Raw genomic sequence first — 22,976 nt, 5'->3', positions numbered from 1 at the left:
CTAGGCAACACACCAGCACCTGGTCTCTGAAAATAAAAGGGCTCACCATCACATGCAGCACCGTCTTGTGCCCAGATCCCTCTGCTTGTTACAGGCCCCTTTTCCTGGCAGGACTTTTTGGAACAGGAGCAGAGGGGCCCATGTGTGAGTCCCATAGAGCACCTGCCCTGGCCTGCTCGCTTCTGACAAGCTGATTGATTTTTTTGTTGAATTTCTCTGGTTCCTTTGAGCATTTCTCTGAGGTTCAGCAGCTTATATAAAATATGATCTTTCTGATCCTCAGATTCTCATCTTTTTTTTTTTTTTTTTTTTTGTAGAGACAGAGTTTCACTTTATTGCCCTCGGTAGAGTGCCGTGGCGTCACACAGCTCACAGCAACCTCCAACTCTTGGACTTAGGCGATTCTCCTGCCTCAGCCTCCCAAGTAGCTGGGACTACAGGTGCCCATCACAATGCCCGCCTATTTTTTTGTTGCAGTTTGGCCGGGGCTGGGTTTGAACCTGCCACCCTTGGTATATGGGGTCGGTGCCCAGCTCAATGAGCCACAGGCACCGCCCTTTTTTTTTTTTTTCTGTTTTTTTATGCACGGATGTGTGTATGGGTATTTTTGACATATGGTTTTCATATGTGGCCCAAGCTAGTCTGTTGTGGCATCAGCCTATATTATAACTGTTGGGCCCTGCCATGTGCCCGACGCCTAGTGCAACTTCCCAAGCTTGACTAGAAGTAGAAGTCAGATTCTCATCTTTTAAAATAGATATACAGGGTGGCTCCTATGGCTCAGTGGGTAGGGCACCAGCCCCATATACCGAGAGTGGCAAGTTTGAACCCAGCCCCGGCCAAACTGCAGCAAAAAATAGCCAGGCGTTGTGGCAGGCACCTGTAGTCCCAGTTACCCAGGAGGCTGAGGCAAGAGAATTGCCTAAGCCTAAGAGTTGGAGGTTACTGTGAGCTGTGATGCCACGGCACTCTACAGAGGACAATAAAGTGAGACTCTGTCTCTAAAAATAAATTAATTAATTAAATTAAAAAGATATACAGAAGGGGGCGGCGCCTATGGCTCAGTCGGTAAGGCGCCGGCCCCATATACCGAGGGTGGTGGGTTCAAACCCAGCCCCGGCCAAACTGCAACAAAAAAAAAATAGCCGGGCGTTGTGGTAGGCGCCTGTAGTCCCAGCTACTCGGGAGGCTGAGGCAAGAGAATCACTTAAGCCCAGGAGTTGGAGGTTGCTGTGAGCTGTGTGAGGCCACGGCACTCTACCGAGGGCCATAAAGTGAAACCCTGTCTCTACAAAAAAATAAAAAGATATACAGAAGCCGGGCATGGTGGCTCACGCCTATAATCCCAGCATTCTGGGAGGCCAACGTGGGTGGATTGCCTGAGCTCACGAGTTTGAGACCAGCCTGAGGAAGAATGAGACCTTGTCTCTAAAAAATAGCTGGGCATTGTGGCGGGCGCCAGTAGTCCCAGCTACTTTGGAGGCTAAGGCAAGAGGATCACTTGAGCCCAGGAATTTGAGGTTGCCATAAGCTGTGATGCCACAGCACTCTACCGAGGGGGACAGAGTAAGACTGTCTCAAAAATAAGTAAATAAATAAATAGACATACAAAGTCTGACAATTAAGTTTGTGAACTTGTCATTGAGCGCTTACATTGGCAGCACTGTACAAACAGCTCAGTTTCTTAACCTTGGGATATCTGTCTCACAACTGGGTTTGTGTCAGTGTGTGCTGGTGTCTTGCTGAGTGGCCTTCATTATCGTTGTTTGTTTTTATATGCCGTCATAAGAATGTCAGAGCTTGAATTAGAACAACAAACAAACATTAAATTTCTAGATAAACTTGGCAAGAGTGGAATGAAATCAGGGATGAGTTAGTCCAGGTTTATGGGGATAATGCTGTGAAGAAAACAGCAATGTGCAAATGGATTAAGTATTTCTTTGTGGAGAAAGTGTCACTGATGAAGAGAAATCAGGGCAGCCAGTAACAAGCAGAACTGATTAAAAAAAAAAAAAAAACAAGCAGAACTGATGAAAACATTGCAAAAATTCATCAAATTGTGTGTCAAAATTTTTGGCTGACTGTGGGAAGCATAGCAGACCAAGTAAAACATTGATAGAGAAACAGGAAAACCTTAACTGAAAATCTTGGCCAACTCCTCATGGCTCTTGCATCAGAACAGTGCACCAGCTCACACAGCACTGTCTGTGTGGGAGGTTTTAGCCAATAAACAAATAACTGTATTGGAACACCCTCCCTACTCACCTGATCTGGCTCCCGGTGACTTTTTCCTTTACCCAAAGATAAAGGAACAACTGAAAGGAACACTAACATTAACACTAACACGTCCCTGATTTCATTCCACTCTTGCCAAGTTTAACTAGAAATTTAATGTTTGTTTGTTGTTCTAATTCAAGCTCTGACATTCTCATGACAGCACATTTGATGACATTTGGGACATCCAGGGTAATAATACAATGACAGCTCTGATGGTCATTCAAGAAAAAGTTCCAAAATTGCTTTGAAAAGGGCGGTGCCTGTGGTTCCGTGGGTAGGGCGCCAGCCCCATATACAGAGGGTGATGGGTTCAAACCTGGCCCTGGCCAAACTGCAAAAAAAAACACCAGAATTGCTTTGAAGGGTAGACTAAATGCTAGCGTCAGTGCATCGCTTCCCCAGTGGAGTACCTCGAAGGTAACTGTATGATATTTAGCAATGAGGTGCATAGCACGTTTTCTAGGATAAGTTCATGAAATTGATAGTCAGATTTCCATAAGACTTCCTCAAGTCTTGAAAATTAATGGAGTAATGTTTATAAAGCTCTCAGTCAAGCATCTATAAACTATTACGTGAATTTTTTTTTTTTTTGTGGTTTTTGGCCGGGGCTGGGTTTGAACCTGCCACCTCCGGCATATGGGACCGGTGCCCTACTCCTTGAGCCACAGGCACCGCCCGATTTTTTTTTTTTTGTTTTGTTTTTGAGACAGAGTCTCAAGCTATTGTCCTGGGTCAAGTGCCATAGTGTCATAGGTCACAGCAACCTCAAACTCTTGGGCTCAAGCCATCCTCTTGTTTCAGATTTTCTATTTTTAGTAGACCTGGGGTCTCACTTTTGCTTAGGCTGGTCTCGAACTCCTGAACTCAAGCAGTCCACCCGTCTTGGCCTCTCCGAGTGCTGGTATTACAGGCATGAGCCACCTACTTTGTGAATGTTGACATCGCTTTTTTTAATGCCATTTGTATTTTTTACTTTTTTACTTGCTCATTCAAGTGTGTTTATTAACTATGAAATGTCTGATTTCCTTAAGTACCAAGTTTGACATTTGATAGGTCTGACATTTCACCTTGATGCTTCTTTTTTTTTTGCAGTTTCTGGCCGAGTCTGGGTTTGAACCCACCACCTCCGGCATATGGGGCTGGCGCCCCACTCCTTTGAGCCACAGGCGCCACCCTTGATGCTTCTTTTTTAATTTTTATTGTGAAGGTACATTGTCTTTCTTTCAAATGCATGTTTTGGCTTGTGATTATCTTTTCACATTTTTTTAGAGCAATTTTTGAGAGGTCAAAAATGCATTTTATGGCTCAGCGCCTGTGGCTCAAGCAGCTAAGGCGCCAGCCACATACACCAGAGCTGGTGGGTTCAAATCCAGCCCAGGCCTACCAAACAACAATGACAACTACAACCAAAAAATAACCAGGCCAATGTTGTGGCAGGCGCCTGTAGTCCCAGCTACTTGGGAGGCTGAGGCAAGAGAATCACTTAAGCCCAGGAGTTGGAGGTTGCGGTGAGCTGTGACATCATGGCACTCTACCCAGGGCGACAGCTTGAGGCTCTGTTTCAAAAAAAAAAATGCATTTTATTTTCAAATATGGGTAACATTGTGGAACCAACACAGTATTGTCACCTGGAAATATCAAAGCATTTGAGAAAGATCTGGCTAATGAATACACAGTACCTCTATGGGAATTTTAATCTTGAAAATGAGCCACATGGGCGACCTGAGACCAAGGTGGACAATGATGAGCTAAAAGCTGTAGTGGAAGCAAATCCATCTCAGCCTAAGCGTGAGTTAGCAGCAATGTTTGACGTTACTATTCCAATAATACTGCACCATTTGAAGCAAGTCACAAGGTAAAGCTGGATGGATGGGTTCTGCTTAAATTAAACAAGTGTCAGAAGAGAAATTGTCTTGAAGCCTGCCTTTCTTTGCTGTCTTGACATAAAGGAGAACAATTTCTATACTGTGTTAATGTGATGAAAACAGATTATATTTGACAGTCACAAGCATTTGGCACAATGATGGATAAAGAGAGGAGCTGGAAAACGGCTCCAAACTGAGCATTCATCAGAAGGAGCTAATGGCATCTGGCCTGGCCTCCTAAACTGCTTTTTGTTATGTGTAGTTTTTTCCCCCTTTTTATTCATCCTCATGTGCTCCTGTTTAAGTCAGCAATCAGCTTAAGTTTCATCCTGCCTCTTCAGTGTCTGTCAAGGTGATCTAATAGTCTGCTTCGCAGCTGTTGCAACGCTCTTGTTACCTTCAGAGGCTTCCTGGTGCTGATCAAAGCTTAAATTTTGGAGGAAATCCAGATGTCTATTATGCTTAGTTTTGTTTACTCTGCCATTTTATTTCTGTTGTTGTTAGAGATAAGGCCATACTCTGTATGGTGTCATCATCACAGCTCACTACAGCCTCCAACTCCTGGGCTCAAGTGATCCTCCTGCCTCAGCCTCCCAAGTAGCTGGGACTACAAGCTTGCATCCTGCCCACCTAGTTTTTTTTTTTATTGTTGTTTAGAGGCTGGGTCTCACTGTGTTGGCCAGGCTGGTCTCAAACTCCTGGCCTCAAGCAAGCCTCCTGCCTCAGGAGGTTTCCAAATTGCTAGGATTACACGTGTAAGCCAGCACACTTGGCCTATTCTGCTAGATTTAATCTGTATCTTATATAGGGCTTTATAGCTTTTTTATAAGGAAAATCTAACTTGTCAAATTATTTTCCAAGCTTCTAGAGTTTTGCCATTCTGGGAAACTCAGTTTCACCTGGAGAAGCAGTGCGTAACAAAGTGGGTTTCACCCAAAGTCTCACCTTTCTTTATACCAAAAGAGAATTTCTCAACAAATTTAGCAACATGAAATGATTAGTGCTGAAGAAAAACATTGTTCTGCTTAACTTTTTTTTTTTTTTTTATACAGGTTGAGGAACAAGTGAGCACCACTGAGAGAGTGTTTCAGGATAGACAGTATCAGATTGATGCTGCTATCGTCAGAATAATGAAGATGAGGAAGACTCTCGGTCACAATCTTCTAGTTTCTGAATTGTATAATCAGCTAAAATTTCCAGTAAAGGTAAATGTAGTATTGGCCGGCCCCATATGCCGAGGGTGGCGGGTTTAAGCCCAGCCCCAGCCAAACTGCAACAAAAAAATAGCTGGGCATTGTGATGGGCGCCTGTAGTCCCAGCTGCTCGGGAGGCTGAGGCAAGAGAATCGCGTAAGCCCAAGAGTTGGGGGTTGCTGTGAGCCGTGTGACGCCACGGCACTCTACCCAAGGGCTGTACAATGAGACTCTGTCTCTACAAAAAAAATAAATAAATAAATTTAAAAAAATAAAAAAAACGGTAAATGTAATATTAACATCATTATTATTAGTAGTAGTAGTATTGTGCTAAATAATTGATAAAATGTGTTTGGTTCTAACTTCAGAGACATGTCATTTGACTACAGTGCTATGACCTTCTGTGCACACACAGCTGTGGAGGCCCGTGGAGAGTAGTGGAATGAAGCAGGTCACTCAGGTCATTCCATCACTGCTGTGGGTGACAGGGACCAGAGCTCCACTTCAGGGTGTCCACCTGCTCCAGCTGGCCTTTGTCACCTCCCCCTCCGGGGTGACCTGAGCATCTGTAGTGCCCTGCGCAGCTCATGAAACACTGTCTCGGGGATGCTGTTCTCTCCTGCCACAGGCCAGGGCACGTGTTATTGTACCCTCTGCAAATAAAGAGACTCAAAAAAAGACTAACGGGGGAGCACAACAAAGCGTGCAGCAGAGCACCTAAGTCTGCTTTTATAGGCAGTTGGATTTGGGCCATTTCTGGCAACACATGTGCCATCTCACTGAGTAGAGTGCTGTGCTATCTGGAAGGGAGGGGCCCGCACTTGGGGGGAGCCTTGCTTATAAGGGCCAGTGCAGGTTCACTTCCCCAGAGGTTGGCGGGTGGGGGGGACAGATAAGATGATGGCTCTGCATTTCTGGTTCAGTTATCTACTTGAAGGGGCACTCAGAATTTGTACTCACATGATGGAGCATATACCAATTACGTGTATTGGCCAGGCAAGGTGGCTCACGCCTGTAATCCCAGCACTCTGGGAGGCCAAGGTGGGTGAATTGCCTGAACTCACAGGTTGGAGACCAGCCTGAGCAAGAGCGAGACCTTCTCTCTAAAAATAGCCGGGCTTTGTGACGGGCACCTTTGGGAGGCTGAGGCAAGAGAATCTCTTGAGCCCAAGAGTTAGAGGTTGCTGCGAGCTGTGACACTACAGCACTCTACCGAGGGCAACAAAGTGAGACTCTGTCTCAAAAAAAAAGAAAAGAAAAAAATGCATGTATTAACAAATATTACCTGGGGAAGGTACCTGACAAAGGATAAAAATGCCCCAACAAGACGTTACCAGATTTCCTTTCCAGACAAACAAAAATGTGTCACCTGATAGGATTGACCTTGTTTATGTGCTCATCACTGGGAGTAAAAAATGTATTTACGTTTTACAAATTTCACATTTCCTGTGCTTTGACCAAACTGACATGGAAACATTTTTGATGAAGAGAAGTTAACACTGATTATAAAGGATTTTAATATAAATGTGTCTGTTTATGCCAGTGTATATGTATGAGGTGTATATTTATGTGACTATAATTACATAATCTATGCATGATATTCTCCTATGCGTGGCAGTTTTAATGCCACTATAATTGAGGGTTTTGCTTATTTTGTTTTTCTTTTCAGCCTGGAGATTTGAAAAAGAGGATCGAATCCCTTATAGACAGAGACTATATGGAGAGAGACAAGGACAACCCCAATCAGTACCACTATGTGGCGTGACTGTCAGCAGACTGTTTCCTTTTTGTGAAACATTAGAATGTATCTCAGAGCAGTAATAAGCACGTCTGTGCGTGTCCAGGACTCTGTAACTGAACCAGCTGTGGACACTTCGCATGGGAAGGAAAGGAGCCAGTTCTTGGACCATCCTTCAGAAGGCTCAAGGATTTTCAAAATGGCAAATGTATCCTTTTCCCCTCTAGTTCTTTTAGGCATTTAAATTGTTTCTATTACTCTGTGCAAAATAACTTTGAGATTGGACAAGAAGATACTGGTTAAAACAAGTCCTTTATGAGGTTCTGTTCTGTGGCAAACAGCTGAAAGTTTGGTTTGCTTTTGTGTATGTTCAAGAACGCACAATGAAAAAGACCCCAGATGCTGCAGTATTGCATTGTAAAGATTACCTGTAGTCCTGAAGATATGCAGTCTAGGTTGGTGAATATTTAGAATGAAATAAGAATCCCTCATTGGTGAACATCAGGCAAAATAGTGTCCAAGCTGGTGAATCAATTATGCAACCTAAACCCTGGCATCTGTGTGTTTCCTGTATTTTCAAAAAGTTTTAAATTTTCGTGACTGCTTTTTCATAAACCAGGTTTCTAAGTGAGACCCTGATGTGCCAAGAGGATGCTGTGTCCGGCGTGTGCGTGTGTGTACGTGCGCGTGTGGGCACGTGTGTGCGTGCTCGTGCAGTGTGTGTGTGTGTGTGTGTGTGTGTGTTGAGCCCGCACGCCTGCGCTGTTTCCCCTGAGTTGAATATTTTCTGTTTAAGGGTTTGGGGGGTTACTGTGTTTGTGTTTCCATTCTAAGATTGAGTCTAGCAGTCCCTGTTTTTTGCATTGGGATAACTGCTGTTTGATTTTTTTAAATTGCAGTATTTGTATGATTGCTATGATAAAGTTTGGTTTGGTTTTTACAGTCAAGCCCGGGGACAGTTCTTGTCCTCTGCTGTACCACTGTAAAAAGTTCTATGGAGACTTGAAGTCTTGATGTTGTGAAGCAGAGGTTATTTTGTTGAAAGATTAGAAGGATTTTGTTGGTATCTGGTTTCATGTTGTGTGTGTGTATATATATATATATATATATATATATACACATACATGAGGTTGAACAGCGAAATGAAAGTTCAGTAGTGATGTTAGTATGGTAACTATGGCAAAGATACTTTTGTGATAACACTTAAAAGTACTTTATATTTACATTATAGCATGTTTCACTTTGATTGAAAGCTACCAAAGGAATTTTGATCATGGTATAAAGAGTTTAAAGCAATATTTTCTGGAATATACCAAGTTTGTATAATTTGATTTTGTGCTAAATTATTAAAAGATCCTCTTTTTTGAAACATGCATGTTTAGAATATGACACCTTATGGGTTCCCATATTTAAAATTCTCACTCTTTAATTATCATCATTTCTATATTTGTGAATTTTCATTTGCGTTCCATGATATATGGTCTGTGAAAGATCAAACAAATTTCTATTTGTTTCCTATATTTTAAGTTCATTGTGTCTAGAGATTGTTAATATTGTAATTTAATGTAGACTCCTTTGAATAAAATTAGTTTAATTGGCCTTAAAATTAAATTAATAAAACTTTGTGATATGCAAACCTCAGAGTCTTCATAACTCATTAGCAACTATTTATTTATTTATTATGAAACAGAGTCTCAAGCTCTTGCCCTGGGTAGAGTGCCGTGGCCTCATAGCTCACAGCAACGTCCAACCTCCAGCTTGGGCTCAAGCGATCCTCTTGCCTCAATTTTCCTATTTTTAGTAGAGACGGGGGTCTCACTTTTGCTCAGGCTGGTCTCAAACTCATGAGCTCAAGCAATCCACCCGCCTCAGCCTCCCAGAGTGCTAGGATTACAGGCATGAGCCACCACGCCTGGCCTTATTAGCAACTTTAAACTAATGACTAGGATGCCTGTCGCCCTCTCACGTGACTGTTCCCCTGGTCATCTCTACCACAAACTGCCAGTGAGGCCTGTAAATGGGTCTCTTCTTTATGGCCATTAAGAGCAGTACATGCATTTATTTCTACCTAGTCTCTTACTTACCAGTATCACTTAATGTTTTATTATAGTAAGGTTAATGTGGTAAAACAATAGTGTAGTGGAAATAATTGAAAAAGAAAAGGGACTAAAACAAGGAAAAAAAATTAGAAAGGAGAAGGTGACATTATTTGCAAATTAGATGATTGTGTGCCTGTGCCTGAGTCATCGGAGAGAAAGAAGTGAAAAGCTGTGACTAAAAAAAAGAACTTCACTGGGCGGCACCTGTCGCTCAGTCGGTAAGGCGCCGGCCCCATATGCCGAGGGTGGCTGGTTCAAACCCGGCCCCGGCCAAACTGCAACCAAAAAATAGCCGGGTGTTGTGGCGGGCGCCTGTAGTCCCAGCTACTCCGGAGGCTGAGGCAAGAGAATCACTTAAGCCCAGGAGTTGGAGGTTGCTGTGAGCTGTGTGATGCCACGGCACTCTACGGCACTCTACCGAGGGCCATAAAGTGAGACTCTTGTCTCTACAAAAAAAAAAAAGAATTCACTAAGTTAACTGTACATGGAAAATCAGTAAATGGCCTTCCCATAAATACAGAGTATAGTGGAAGATTATTTTTCCAATAGCTGCCCCAAAATGATGAAGTACTTAGTAACAGGGAAATATCTATATGAAAAACATTATAAAATTACTTAGGAAAACAGAGTCCCTGAATGAGTCAGAGGTCTATGTTAATTCTCACATTTCTCTGTCTAGTATCTTTTTCTTTTTTTTTTTTTGTAGAGACAGAGTCTTACTTTATCACCCTGGGTACAGTGCCCTGGCGTCACACAGCTCACAGCAACCTGTAACTCCCGGGCTTAGGCAATTCTCTTGCCTCAGCCTCCCGAATAGCTGGGACTACAGGCGCCCACCACAACGCCCGGCTATTTTTTTGTTGCTGGCCAGGGCTGGGTTTGAACCCGCCACCCTCAGTATATGGGGCCGGTGCCATACTCACTGAGCCACAGGCGCCGCCCTCTCTGTCTAGTATCTTAACATTGTTAACCTCTCCTTAACAAAGACAAGCTGATTCTAAAATTAAAATGGAAAAAGCAAATATGTAAAAATAGCCACAAGTTGTTTTAAAACATATCAACACAGTGTAATTGAAATGTCCATGTGTCCTGAGTGTAAGAGCAAAAAAAAAAAAAAAAAAACAAGTGAAAAAAATACTTTAAATGTGATTGAAATCGCCTGCTGCTGGGATGTAAATAGAGTCTTGGCACAAAACAGGATCTGTAAGTAATTCACATACACTGGGCTGTGGCACAGCATAAAGGGACTGCATGTCATCCAGAAATGAGCATTTTCAACAAATACTTGTGGGAAATATTTGGATTACTGCCTCGAAAAGAACAAAGTTGGCTCAGCGCCTATAGTTCAGTGCTTATGGCAATAGCCACATACACTGGAGCAGGTGGTTTTAAACCCACCCAGGGCCTGCTAAACAACGACAACTACAACAAAAAAATAGCTGGGCACTGTGGCAGGGACCTGTAGTCTCAGCAACTTGGGAGGCTGAGGCAAGAAAATTGCTTACGCCCAAGAGTTTGAGGTTGCTGTGAGCACTCTACCAAGGGTGAGAACATAAGACTCTGTCTCAAAAAAAAAAAAAAAAAAAACAGAAATAGCCGGGCGTTGTGGCAGGCGCCTGTAGTCCCAGCTGCTTGGGAGGCTGAGGCAAGAGAATCGCATAAGCCCAAGAGTTAGAGGTTGCTGTGAGCCGTGTGACACCACGGCACTCTACCCGAGGGCGGTACAGTGAGACTCTGTCTCTACAAAAAAAAAAAAAAAAAACAGAAAAGAATAAAGTTGATTACATGTTTATACTCATTTTTATACTAAAAGAAGTTCCAAGTGGTCCAAGATTTAATAAGCATTTAAATAAAAAACCAAATTCAAGAAGGAAATATGGGTGGCGCCTGTGGCTCAAGGAGTAGGGCGCCGGTCCCATATGCCGGAGGTGGCGGGTTCAAACCCAGCCCCGGCCAAAAACCAAAAAAAAAAAAAAAAGAAGGAAATATGAGGCACATATTTTACTGTGAATTGACAATTTATAATTGCATAAATTTATGGAATAAGGCCAAGACAGTGGGTCATGCCTATAATTCCAGCACTCTGGAGGCAGAGGCAGGTGGATTGCCTGAGCCAGATCAGGACCTTGTCTCTAAAAATAGCCAGGTGTTGTGGTTGGCACCTGTAGTCCCAGCTACTTGGGAGGCTGAGGCAAAAGGATCATTTGAGCCCAAGAGTTGCTGTGAGCTGTGACCCTGAGCTGTGACACCACTGCACTCTACCAAGGGTAACAAAGTGAGACTCTGTCTCAAAAAAAAAAAAATTATGGGATAGGAAGCACTGTTACAATTTGTGGATACAATGTGGAATCAAACTAGTTCACTTCACCTCAACTACTTAACATCTGCCTGGCACAGTGGCTCACACCTGTAATCCCAAGAGGCAAGTGGATTGCCTGAGCTCTGGAGATGGAGACCAGCCTGACCAAGAGTGAGAACCAGTCTCTAAAAAAACAGCCAGGCATAAAAGCCGGGCATTGGGCGGGCGCCTGTAGTCCCAGCTACTTGGGAGGCTGACGCAGGGGAATCGCCTAAACCCACAAGTTGGAGGTTGCTGTGAGCTGTGATACCACGGCACTCTACCCAGGGAGACAGCTTGAGGCTCTGTCTCAATAAAAAATAAATAAAATAAAACAAATAACATCTTTTGTAGTAACAACTTTTAAAATTTACTCTCAGCAATTCTGAAATGTGCAGCACTATGTTTTTAGCTGTATTCACCTTACAGTGCGGTAGAACGCAAAAAGAAGACACCCCTCTCTGAGATATGGTAACCTCTGACCATCACTTTTTAAATTCTCAGTGTTTTCCCACTAACCTAGCGAACTGAGATCCATTTTTTTTAAAAGGATTGTCATTAAATGACGTCTTTATTAGTCTACTTGGGGGGAAAGATAAGAAAAAGAAACATGTTCGATTCTTAAAAAGACAAAGTACTAGTCAGCTTAATGTACACAGACCTGCAAGTCAGGAAGCTTAAGACGGAACTCCATTAGGAACAGCGAATAATGGGAGCACAGAAAGTGGGTGAGTGCCCGCCTGGCTTCTAAACACTGAGCAAACGAACGTGAGGGAGCCAGTCCTTCTAGACGAGGAAATCGAGCCCAGGGGCCACTAGCCGACTAAGTGTCACCACCACTTCGAGTTCCCGGGAACCATCTTAAATCGCGGGGACTTCAAGCGTTCGCCGGAACCAACCCTGCCTCAGCCAATCAGGGCTCGGCTGTGTTAGCTAATCAGCGCGGGCCGTTTCCGTGTCATTTGCATAAACGCCCGCCCGAGGTTCTGGGAAGAGCGGCAGCCCCGCCCCGCCGTCCGCGCTCTGCCTTCCCTCCTTAGGATGCACCCGGGCTCTCGATCGGTTCCCAGCAGCCGGGAATCGGCTCGGTTCACTTTCAGGGAGCTTTTGTTGAGAGCAAGAACGGCTGAAGAAGGAGAGAACCTACGAGTATCTCGCTCAGGGAGGTGTCACAGCTGAACCTCCAGGGCTGGAGCGAGGTGGCTCACTCCTGTAATCCCAGCAAGCTGGAGCCCTGACGGGCGGGCACCCTGAGCTCCGGAACTCTGAGCCAGAGCGAGACCTGGTCTCTAAAGCCACCCGGGCGGGTGTGGCCGGCGCCCTGCCCGCTGAGCTGCGGGCGTCCGGCTATAACGACAGTGACACAGCTGCAACAACAAAAAGTAGCCGGGCGTGGTGGCGGGCGCCTGCAGGCCCAGCCACTTGGGAGGCTGAGGCAAGAGAATCGCTTAAGCCCAAGAGTTGGAGGTTAATGTGAGCTGTGACGCTACAGCACTCTACCTAGGGCGACAGCTTGAGACTCTGTCTCAAAAAAAAAAAGAAAGAAAGAAAAGAAAAAGAAATAGCCAGGCGTTGTGGCAGGCTCCATGGCACTCTACCAAGGGTGACAAAGTGAGACTCAGCCTCACAAAATAAAACAAAAAACAGCTGAACCTCCTAGCGCCAGGCCATAATCACAAGACCTTACACCTGTTCAGAGAAGCCAGGATAAGTGGCTCTCCCCAAAGATCCCGCCCACTACCCACACTAACTACAGCAGGACAGACACTGCCCCAAGCTAGTTCTTTTTTTGAAGCAGAGTCTTACTTTGTCACCCTGGGTAGAGTGCTGTAGCATCATAGCTCACAGCAACCTCAAACTCAAACTCTTGGGACTACAGGCGTCCACCACAATACCTGGCTAGTTTTTCTATTTTCAATAGAGATGGGTCTTACTCTGGCGCAGGCTAGTCTCAATCTCCTCACCTCAAGTAATCCACCCACCTCAGCCTCCCGAAATGCTGTAATTACGGGCATGAGCCACTACACCCATCAGTCCCCAACCTAGTTCTACCACTGGAACTCCAACCTGGGAAGGGTTTATCCAGCACTGTTCAGTCCTGCCGAGACTGGATGTGCATGCTGGCACATTCCCAACTGCCCTCGTGTGCCCTGCACTCAGAGGTGACAATGCTCACTCACCTCAGGCATTACTCACTTCACCTCTAAAAACACCCCTACCCTGTTAGTTAGGAAGGCAGGTATGCGGCATTCCTGCCATGTCCCAGTTGACAACTTTTGGCAGCCCTCTCCCTGTCAGTGACTGGCTTTCCTCCTAGTGAGCCTCCAGAAGAAACCCGTTTGTGGGCTCACGGAGCAACGTTCTGCTCCTGCCACTTTAAACAGCACAAGATCCAGATGCTAAGGGAGAGTGAGGCCAAGACATGGTTATGTCACAAAAGAAAGACACAGAATGGCACTACCGTGCTATGTGCTATCACGATCGTTCTTGAGCAAATACATGATAAATGATAAGAGGCCAGATGGTGGCACACGCCTATAATCTCAGAACGCTGGAGAGCCGAGATCATAATGTACTGGCTCAAAGTGATCTGTTGCAAAACTGACAGTCTGCAGGTGCCATGACCTTTGCTTTGTGTGGCCTGAGCTCACCCGAGCTCAGGAGTTCGAGACCAGCCTGTGCAAGAGCAAGACCCGTCTGCCGCACCCCCGGCATCAAGCCGTGGCGGGATGGCTCTGTCCGCGTTGTAAAAACTGTGGTAAGGCGGTGGGTGCTCCTCGGAGCGTTGCCCCCAGTCCCCCTGGTTTGCGACAGCAGCGCATAAGTTGCCTAGCATGCCTTTTAGTGAACGTAGGAAGTCATGAGGTGCGGCATAAAGGCCTGAGTAACCTTTACCCTGAAACCTGTTTGAAACTTGTTTGTTGAGTTGAATGGTTAATTGTTGCTTGAATGTCCTCAGAAACTAAGAATAAACATAATGACTTACTAATCCATGACTTCATCTATACAATGGAGACTAAAAAGTCTCCAAGGGAACACGTTCCCACCATAAAGGTCAGTTAATTGAAACAATGTATCAAGAGAATGCAGGGATGATAAGTTAAGATGTTCCTACCAGATACCCACTCCCTCCGGTCTCTTATCTCTACCTTATGTCCCTTTGAAACTGTTTCTTTGAAATAAGTTTTCTATGAAATTGCTTTCTCTATAATTTTGTCACTATACACTTAAAACATATACATAATTCACTATCAATTCACTAACAACATAAAAATCATAATCAAATATAAAAATATAAAAATACAAAATGTGAACAAAGCAGTTTTACAAAGAAAGAAGGTTTAAACATAGATAAAGAAAAGTAGAAGAGTAACTGCTGATAAGCAGCAGTCCTTTGTTCCCCCTTACGGGCAGAAACATTGTCTAAGAAAAGACGGTTGACTACTCCCATCTACAAAACTCGATAAGAACTTTGTAAGCATCAGCAAGTCATAAAAATATCTTTTGTAGTTTGTAAGACATTGTCAAAAATGTATAAATACCATGCCTAAAAATCAGTAAAACACAGCTGCTTTCTTCATCATCCTTGGTGTGTAGCAGTTTGTCATTTTCCTGCGTCGCCCTTTCAATCAACCTGAGCCGTTCTTGCCCTAAAAGCCCTCGGACTGAGACTCATTCGACTGGCGGTCCGCGGCAGCTGGCGCCTCGAACAGGGACCTGAAGGACAGGTGATCTTTCTTTTTTCTTTCTTTCCTCTCTTTTTCAGATTGAAGGCGACTCTCACCAGGGAGCTGCAGTCCCGCCGGTAAAGGCTGACCGGTTAAGTGTGAGTAATCCGCAGGACAACATGGGGCATACATTGGGTAAGGAAGAACACATGCTCAGTGTCATGATACAGCGTTTATTAGAAAAAAATGGTTTTCATGTGTCTCTCAAACGGTTAGAGGAGCTTATACATTTCATAAAGTTGGTAAGTCCTTGGTTTCTGGAGGAAGGTTCTCTCTCTCTCTCCGATTGGAAGAGAGTGGGACGCGAAATGCGGAAATACATGCAAGAACATGGGGAGAAGGTCTTGCCCCCTCAGGCTTTTCCTTTATGGTTACAAGTTAGAGAACTTTTGGCTGACAATACCTTTTTAGAAGCATTTATAAGAGAAACTGACTCGGAGGCTGGTGATCCTGAAACTAAGGTGGCACCTATTTGTGATGAGGTTCCCCCCGAGGTTCTTAAAGATCCTGAACCGGTACCAAACACTGAGAGCGTTGTCCCCTCAGCTCCAACGCTCAAAGACATTTTACCGCCACTCCCACCGGTTGATAATTCCTCAGACAGTGACGAGTGGGATGTGATCGATGAACTTACTAAATCAGATGAGAGGGACGGAATGAATGATTCTATTCACCCCCGCCGAGCTTATCCGGCAGTTCGCGTCCCAAAGGTCGCATCTAAGACATCCTCACGAGCCCCGCTTCCCCGTGTGCCTCCTTGTCTCCCTCCACCGCCCGCGGGGTTTCAGGCGGCGGTGCGAGAAGCCCGTCAGCAGGGAGATTTTACATTTGCTTTCCCGGTGCGCTTTCCCACTGAGGAAAGGGCACCACCCACCTGGGAACCTCTGTCGTTAAAGACGCTTAAAGAACTGCAACAGGCTGTCCGTACATCGGGAGCTTCTGCACCTTATACTTTACAAATTGTGGAATCAATTAGCAGTCAATGGCTTACCCCGTATGATTGGCAACAAACGGCCAAAGCCACGCTTTCCCCAGGTGATTATATCTTATGGAGAACAGAATATGAAGATAGATGTAGAGAAAGTATTAATCAGCATGTGGGAAGAAAAGCACAGCCCACACTATCCATGCTTCTAGGAACAGAAGAATTTGCCTCTTTTGAAAATCAAATTAAACTACCCCGACAAATTTTGGAAATAGTCAGCCATAACGCAGTCTCCGCTTGGCGAAAAATACCTCCTCCGGGAACCAAGGGCACAACTTTAGCAGGCATAAAACAGGATATGGAAGAATCCTATCCTGCCTTTATTTCTCGCCTGGAAGAAGCTATTAATAGAATGCTTCCACCATCAGAGGGAACAGAATTATTACTCAAGCAATTGGCTTGGGAAAATGCAAATACGCTGTGTCAGGACTTAATACGTCCACTCAGGAAAACAGGTACTTTACAAGATTATATTAAAGCATGCATGGATGCCTCACCAGCAATTGTCCAGGGAATGGCGTTTGCTGCAGCTATGCGGGGTCAAAAATTTAGTTCATATGTCAAAGGTGCTTTTGATAGAGACCCCAGTAATACATGTTTTGGGTGTAACCCCCCACATGATTTACCCACTTGTTATAATTGTGGGAAGCCAGGTCATATACAGAAGGATTGTAAGAAATCCACCGGTGCTAATAATAATAATAGTAAGTCCCGTGGACTACCCCCGGGACCATGCCCTCGTTGTAAGAAGGGCAGGCACTGGAGAAATGAATGTAAATCTAAATTTCATAAGGATGGAACCCCCTTGTCAGACAAGGGTGCTAACTTTATTGATACCAATCAGACAAAAAACTAGATAAGGGGCGTTCTCCCAGCCCCGACTCCAAGGGAGAGACTCCTGCCTCTACCGCAGTACGGCCTAAGTTAGAACCCACATCTACTATTAATTGTATACCACCTGAATGGACAATTCATGATCTCCCACGTGGGACTCCTGACAGCGCAGGCTTAGACCTTGCCAGTTCTAAAGATGTAATCATATCCAAACATGATGGTGTTGTATTAGTTCCCACAGGAATAAAAGGAAAGTTATTACCAGGTACTGTTGGTGTTATATTGGGACGCAGTTCCAATTACACTAAACATTTTGAAGTTGTTCCAGGAGTAATTGATTCTGACACTGAAAATACAATTAAAGTCATGGTAAAGTCTTTAGTAGAAACTACACAAATTCATAAGGGACAAAGAATTGCTCAGTTATTGTTGTTGCCATATATACCGCTCCCCACCTGGCACTTACATGATGCCAGGGGAGAGGGTCAATTTGGATTTACTGATCAGGATTGTGTGGCTCTTATACATGATTTATATGATAGACCAATGTTAAAAATGAAAGTTGAGGGCAGGCCTATTAAAGGGTTAATGGACACAGGAGCTGATGTAACCTGCATTGCAGCTTCTGACTGGCCAAAATCCTGGCCAGTACATCGGACTGGGTCTTCATTAGTTGGTTTAGGTTCTGTTTCTGGTGTTATGCGGAGTACATCTCATTTGTTATGTGAATATAAGGACAAGAAAATTTACTTTCAACCTTATGTACTACCCTCTCTACCCTATACTTTATGGGGACGAGATCTTTTACATGTTCTAGACATGAAACTAGTTACAGGTGATCAACTCAATGATCAGTGTTTTTCATAGGGGCCACTGCAGAAAACTATGCCTGTAAAATAAAATGGTTAACAGATGTTCCTGTGTGGGTTAGTCAGTGGCCCCTGACAACAGAAAAGTTACAGGCATTACAAATTTTGGTACAAGAACAATTAGATAAAGGTCACTTAGAAGAATCCACTAGTCCGTGGAATACTCCTGTGTTTGTTATTAAGAAAAAATCTGGTAAATGGAGACTTTTACAAGATTTAAGAGCAGTAAATGCCATTATGGAAGACATGGGGTCCCTTCAACCTGGGCTCCCATCTCCTGTAGCAGTACCTGAACAATGGTCACTTATAATTATAGATCTACAAGACTGCTTTTTTACTATTAATTTACATCCTGAGGATTGTCCTCGTTTTGCTTTCAGTGTTCCTTCCTTAAACTTACAGGAACCGTTTAAAAGATATCAATGGAAAACTTTACCACAGGGCATGAAAAACAGCCCTACCTTATGTCAAAAATTTGTGGCGGCTGCATTGGCAGCACTGAGAAAACAATTCCCTAGCGCCTACATAATTCATTATATGGATGATATTTTACTAGCTCATCCGCAGCTGCCACAAGTACAGCTAATGTTAGAAAAGGCTATAGAACAATTAACTAAATTTGGTCTAGTAATTGCCCCTGAAAAAATTCAAAGGGATAAACCATTAAGTTATCTGGGACAATGGATTCACTCTGACTATATTACACCCCAAAAAGTACAGATTCGAAGAGATAAATTACAAACTCTCAATGACTATCAAAAGTTACTGGGAGAAATAAATTGGATTCGACCTTTTCTAAAAATTACTACAGGAACTCTTAGTCCTTTGTTTGCTATCTTACAGGGGAACTCCAATCCACGTTCCCCTAGACATTTAACTCCAGAAGCCTTGCAGGCTTTAGAAGTTGTTGAACAAGCTTTAACCCAGGCCAGGGTTAAACAACTTAATTATCAAAATCCATGGTCTCTACTCATTTTTTCTACTGAGTATACTCCTACAGCTTGCCTATGGCAAGAAGGTATTTTAGAATGGATTCATTTACCACATGTTCAGACAAAGATTGTTGCTGATTATCCATACCTGGTGTCTTTATTAATTGACAAAGGAAGAAAAAGATCACGGGAATTATTTGGTAAAGATCCTCATGTAATTGTAACTGCTTATAATAAAAATCAAGTAGAACAGTTATTTCAAAATAATGATGATTGGGTATTGTCCTTACAAGGCTATGCAGGTCAAATTTTATACCATTACCCTAAACATCCTTTAGTTGAATTTACAAAGACAGTTTCACTCATATTTCCTCTTATGTGTTCCAAACAGCCTTTGTCTGACGCAATGACTTTATTCACAGATGGTTCCTCCACAGGACGGGCTGTAGTTTTCAGTCCAGGCCTGTCTCCTATTATTAAGGAGGTTACACAAGCCTCTGCCCAACAAACAGAGTTATGGGCTCTAATCTCAGCTTTTAATAACTTCAAACAAAAATTTAACTTATATACAGACTCAAAGTATATTGCTTCTCTTTTTCCGGCTCTTGAGACTGCTCTTTTAACAGGAACCTCAACTATTTTACCTTTATTAAAGAAATTACAAATCTTAATTCAACAAAGAAATAATCAATTTTATATTGGTCACATAAGAGGACATACTAATTTACCTGGCCCTTTGGCCCAAGGAAATGCCACTGCAGATTTATTAACACGTACTATGGTAGCATCAGTGGCTGAAGCTGAAGAAAGCCACGCCTTACATCACCAAAATGCTAACGCATTAAGAAAAATGTTTCAAATTACTAGAGAACAGGCAAGACAAATAGTCTTAAAGTGTAAAGCCTGTCCTATTACTCATCATCCTTTAAAATTCGGTGTCAATCCTCGTGGTTTACGTCCCAATGTATTGTGGCAAATGGATGTAACACATGTATCTAGTTTTGGAAAATTACAATATGTACATGTTACTGTTGATACCTTTTCTCATTATATATGTGCCTCTGCAAGATCTGGAGAGGCTTATAAAGATGTTGTACAACACCTGTTTTACTGCTTCCAGCAGCTAGGTGTCCCTCTTCAACTAAAAACAGATAATGCTCCAGCTTATACCTCTCGAGCATTTGAACAATTTTGTACACAATGGAAAATTTCTCATTCTACGGGGATCCCGTATAATCCTCAGGGTCAAGCGATTGTTGAAAGAACTAATCAAATATTAAAATTACAAATTGAACGCCTACAAAAGGCTCACAAGTATTTCTCTCCTCATCATATTTTAACTCATGCTTTATTCGTTTTAAATCATCTCAATGTAAACTCTAACAATTTAACCCCTGCTCTTTCCCATTGGCAGCCACAATCGGCTGCCACCCTTCCTAAAGTTCTTTGGAAAGATTTATTATCGGGCCAATGGAAGGGCCCTGATGTATTGTTAACCTCCGGACGAGGCTATGCTTGCATATTTCCACAGGATGCCGACTCTCCCATCTGGATTCCAGACCGGCTCATCAAACCGGCTCCTCCGGAGACCCCGGCGCAGAAGACAACGCCTGCGGCGGATGAAGATCCTATCTGCACAGATGAAGACGACTGTGAAAGTTTCACCGAGACCCTCCAAGATCACGTGGACACAGATCCGCACCTTGGTGAAACAAGCTAAACAACTTCTCATATCTCAAAACAACCCTCTAACTCCAACAATGTACTTTGTTGCCTTTTTATCATTAATTTCTACTCCTACGGTAGAAACTGCAGCTTATTGGTCTTATGTTCCTAATCCTCCACTGCTACACCCTGTGGGCTGGCTAGATCCAGACCCCATAAAAATTCTTTCTAATGATTCTATCCGCTTGGGAGGTTTAACTGACTCAGAATCTAGACATCATGCCGCAGCCTTAATTAACTTTACTGGCAAAGCCGATTCACTACCTATTTGCTTTACTTTAAGAGGCAATACGCCTCCTTTTTGTTTACCTACAAGTTACAGAGTCTTTTTATCTGATGCTCCTGATCCCCATGATGCCAATAGACGTTATATGTGGGAATATGAGATACAAACTATTGGAAGTCCTAATTATAATGAAACTTGCTTATCTGTTAACCAGTTACCTCTCCCTAATTGTAAAGAAAAATATAGAGATAAAAATCAATTCTGGGAATCCTCTTTAACAAAAACCCCTACTTGGCTTTCTTGCGGATTCCCAGACGCTGCTAACAAACATTCTCCCATTAATTCTAATACAATTATCTGGGACTATTCTCCTACCACCTGCTATGATCATAACAAATATTTATCTAATCAATTAGAAAAATTTCATAAGTATCAATGGTCTGGTAACCCTCAACCAGTACGGAGGTGGTTCTCACCTGGTTTAGTTGAGCCCATATGGGTGGCTCAAAACAATAATAACACTCAAATACATTATGATTTATTCAGACTTGTTGCTGCATCCAACTTAATTTTAGAGAAGAAACCTAATATGCCAAAACCTAATCCAATATCTATAAGAACTTGTGTTGGATATCCATATGCTCTACTTTTAGCTCCAAATAAGTATCTAACTATCACTCAATCTAAGAATTCTTATCATATTTCTTGTACTGCTTGTAAAGTTACAAATTGTCTTACTTCTACTGACTTGTTTAATGAACGTTTATTTAATTCTGTTTTAATTGTTAAAAGACCCTCTTATGTATTACTGCCTGTTGATTTACAAGATGACCCTTGGTATGATAATTCTGCTTTACAAGTTCTACATACTGTTAATCAGTTAATCCGCCCTAAAAGGTTCGTGGCTGCTTTAATTCTTGGTATTTTAGCTTTAATTTCTATAGTTACAACTTTTGCTGTAGCCACCACTGCTTTAGTTCAAGAAGTTCACACAGCTCACTTTGTGAATTCTCTCAGCAGCAACATCACTTTAGCTTTAATGACTCAAGCCAGTATAGATAATAAACTTGAAGCAAAACTCAACATCCTAGAAGAAGTAGTTTTAGCCTTAGGACAAGATATCAAGTTTATACAACATAAACTTCAAACCAGATGTCACTCTGCCTTTCCTGCTATTTGTGTCACTCCTTTACCTTATAATATGTCCACTTCCTGGGACAAAACTAAAGCTCATCTACAGGGTGTCTGGAAGGACAATGATATTACACATGATTTACATACTCTCCAAAAGGATATCACTGCCATCAGTGAAGCTCATTTACCTAGCACTTCTCTTGATTCACTGGCTCAATCCCTCTCTGACAATCTTAAATCTTTAAATCCTGTGTCTTGGATTCAGTACATTGTGTTTATTGTCATTATTGGTTGCCTGATATTCTTTGTTGTTTTACTGTTACCCTGTCTCCTTCGTTGTGTCTTTTCCTCCTTAAAGGCTGTTCGCCAAGACCTCTTTGAACTACGTTTCATTAACAAAAAAGGGGGAAATGCCGCACCCCCGGCATCAAGCCGTGGCGGGATGGCTCTGTCCGCGTTGTAAAAACTGTGGTAAGGCGGTGGGTGCTCCTCGGAGCGTTGCCCCCAGTCCCCCTGGTTTGCGACAGCAGCGCATAAGTTGCCTAGCATGCCTTTTAGTGAACGTAGGAAGTCATGAGGTGCGGCATAAAGGCCTGAGTAACCTTTACCCTGAAACCTGTTTGAAACTTGTTTGTTGAGTTGAATGGTTAATTGTTGCTTGAATGTCCTCAGAAACTAAGAATAAACATAATGACTTACTAATCCATGACTTCATCTATACAATGGAGACTAAAAAGTCTCCAAGGGAACACGTTCCCACCATAAAGGTCAGTTAATTGAAACAATGTATCAAGAGAATGCAGGGATGATAAGTTAAGATGTTCCTACCAGATACCCACTCCCTCCGGTCTCTTATCTCTACCTTATGTCCCTTTGAAACTGTTTCTTTGAAATAAGTTTTCTATGAAATTGCTTTCTCTATAATTTTGTCACTATACACTTAAAACATATACATAATTCACTATCAATTCACTAACAACATAAAAATCATAATCAAATATAAAAATATAAAAATACAAAATGTGAACAAAGC

The 22,976-nt window shown here is 43.0% G+C and overlaps 1 protein-coding gene across 2 annotated transcripts in view; it reads left to right on the top strand.

Annotated features, from left to right (window-relative positions):
- CUL4A (cullin 4A) overlaps window positions 1-8,709 on the top strand; it is a 55,042-nt gene extending 46,333 nt beyond the window's left edge. For both annotated transcript variants that reach the window (XM_053564001.1, XM_053564000.1), the window contains 2 exons: window positions 5,195-5,347; window positions 7,005-8,709. In XM_053564001.1, the coding sequence (XP_053419976.1) occupies window positions 5,195-5,347; window positions 7,005-7,100 (249 nt within the window). In that variant the 3' untranslated portion in view covers window positions 7,101-8,709. The remainder of the gene's footprint in view (window positions 1-5,194; window positions 5,348-7,004) is intronic.
- Window positions 8,710-22,976: the final 14,267 nt, after the last annotated feature.

The sequence above is a fragment of the Nycticebus coucang genome, chromosome 15 (assembly GCF_027406575.1).
Source record: "Nycticebus coucang isolate mNycCou1 chromosome 15, mNycCou1.pri, whole genome shotgun sequence".
Classification (NCBI taxonomy): Eukaryota; Metazoa; Chordata; class Mammalia; order Primates; family Lorisidae; genus Nycticebus; species Nycticebus coucang.
This window is presented reverse-complemented; position numbering and strand designations above follow the sequence as displayed.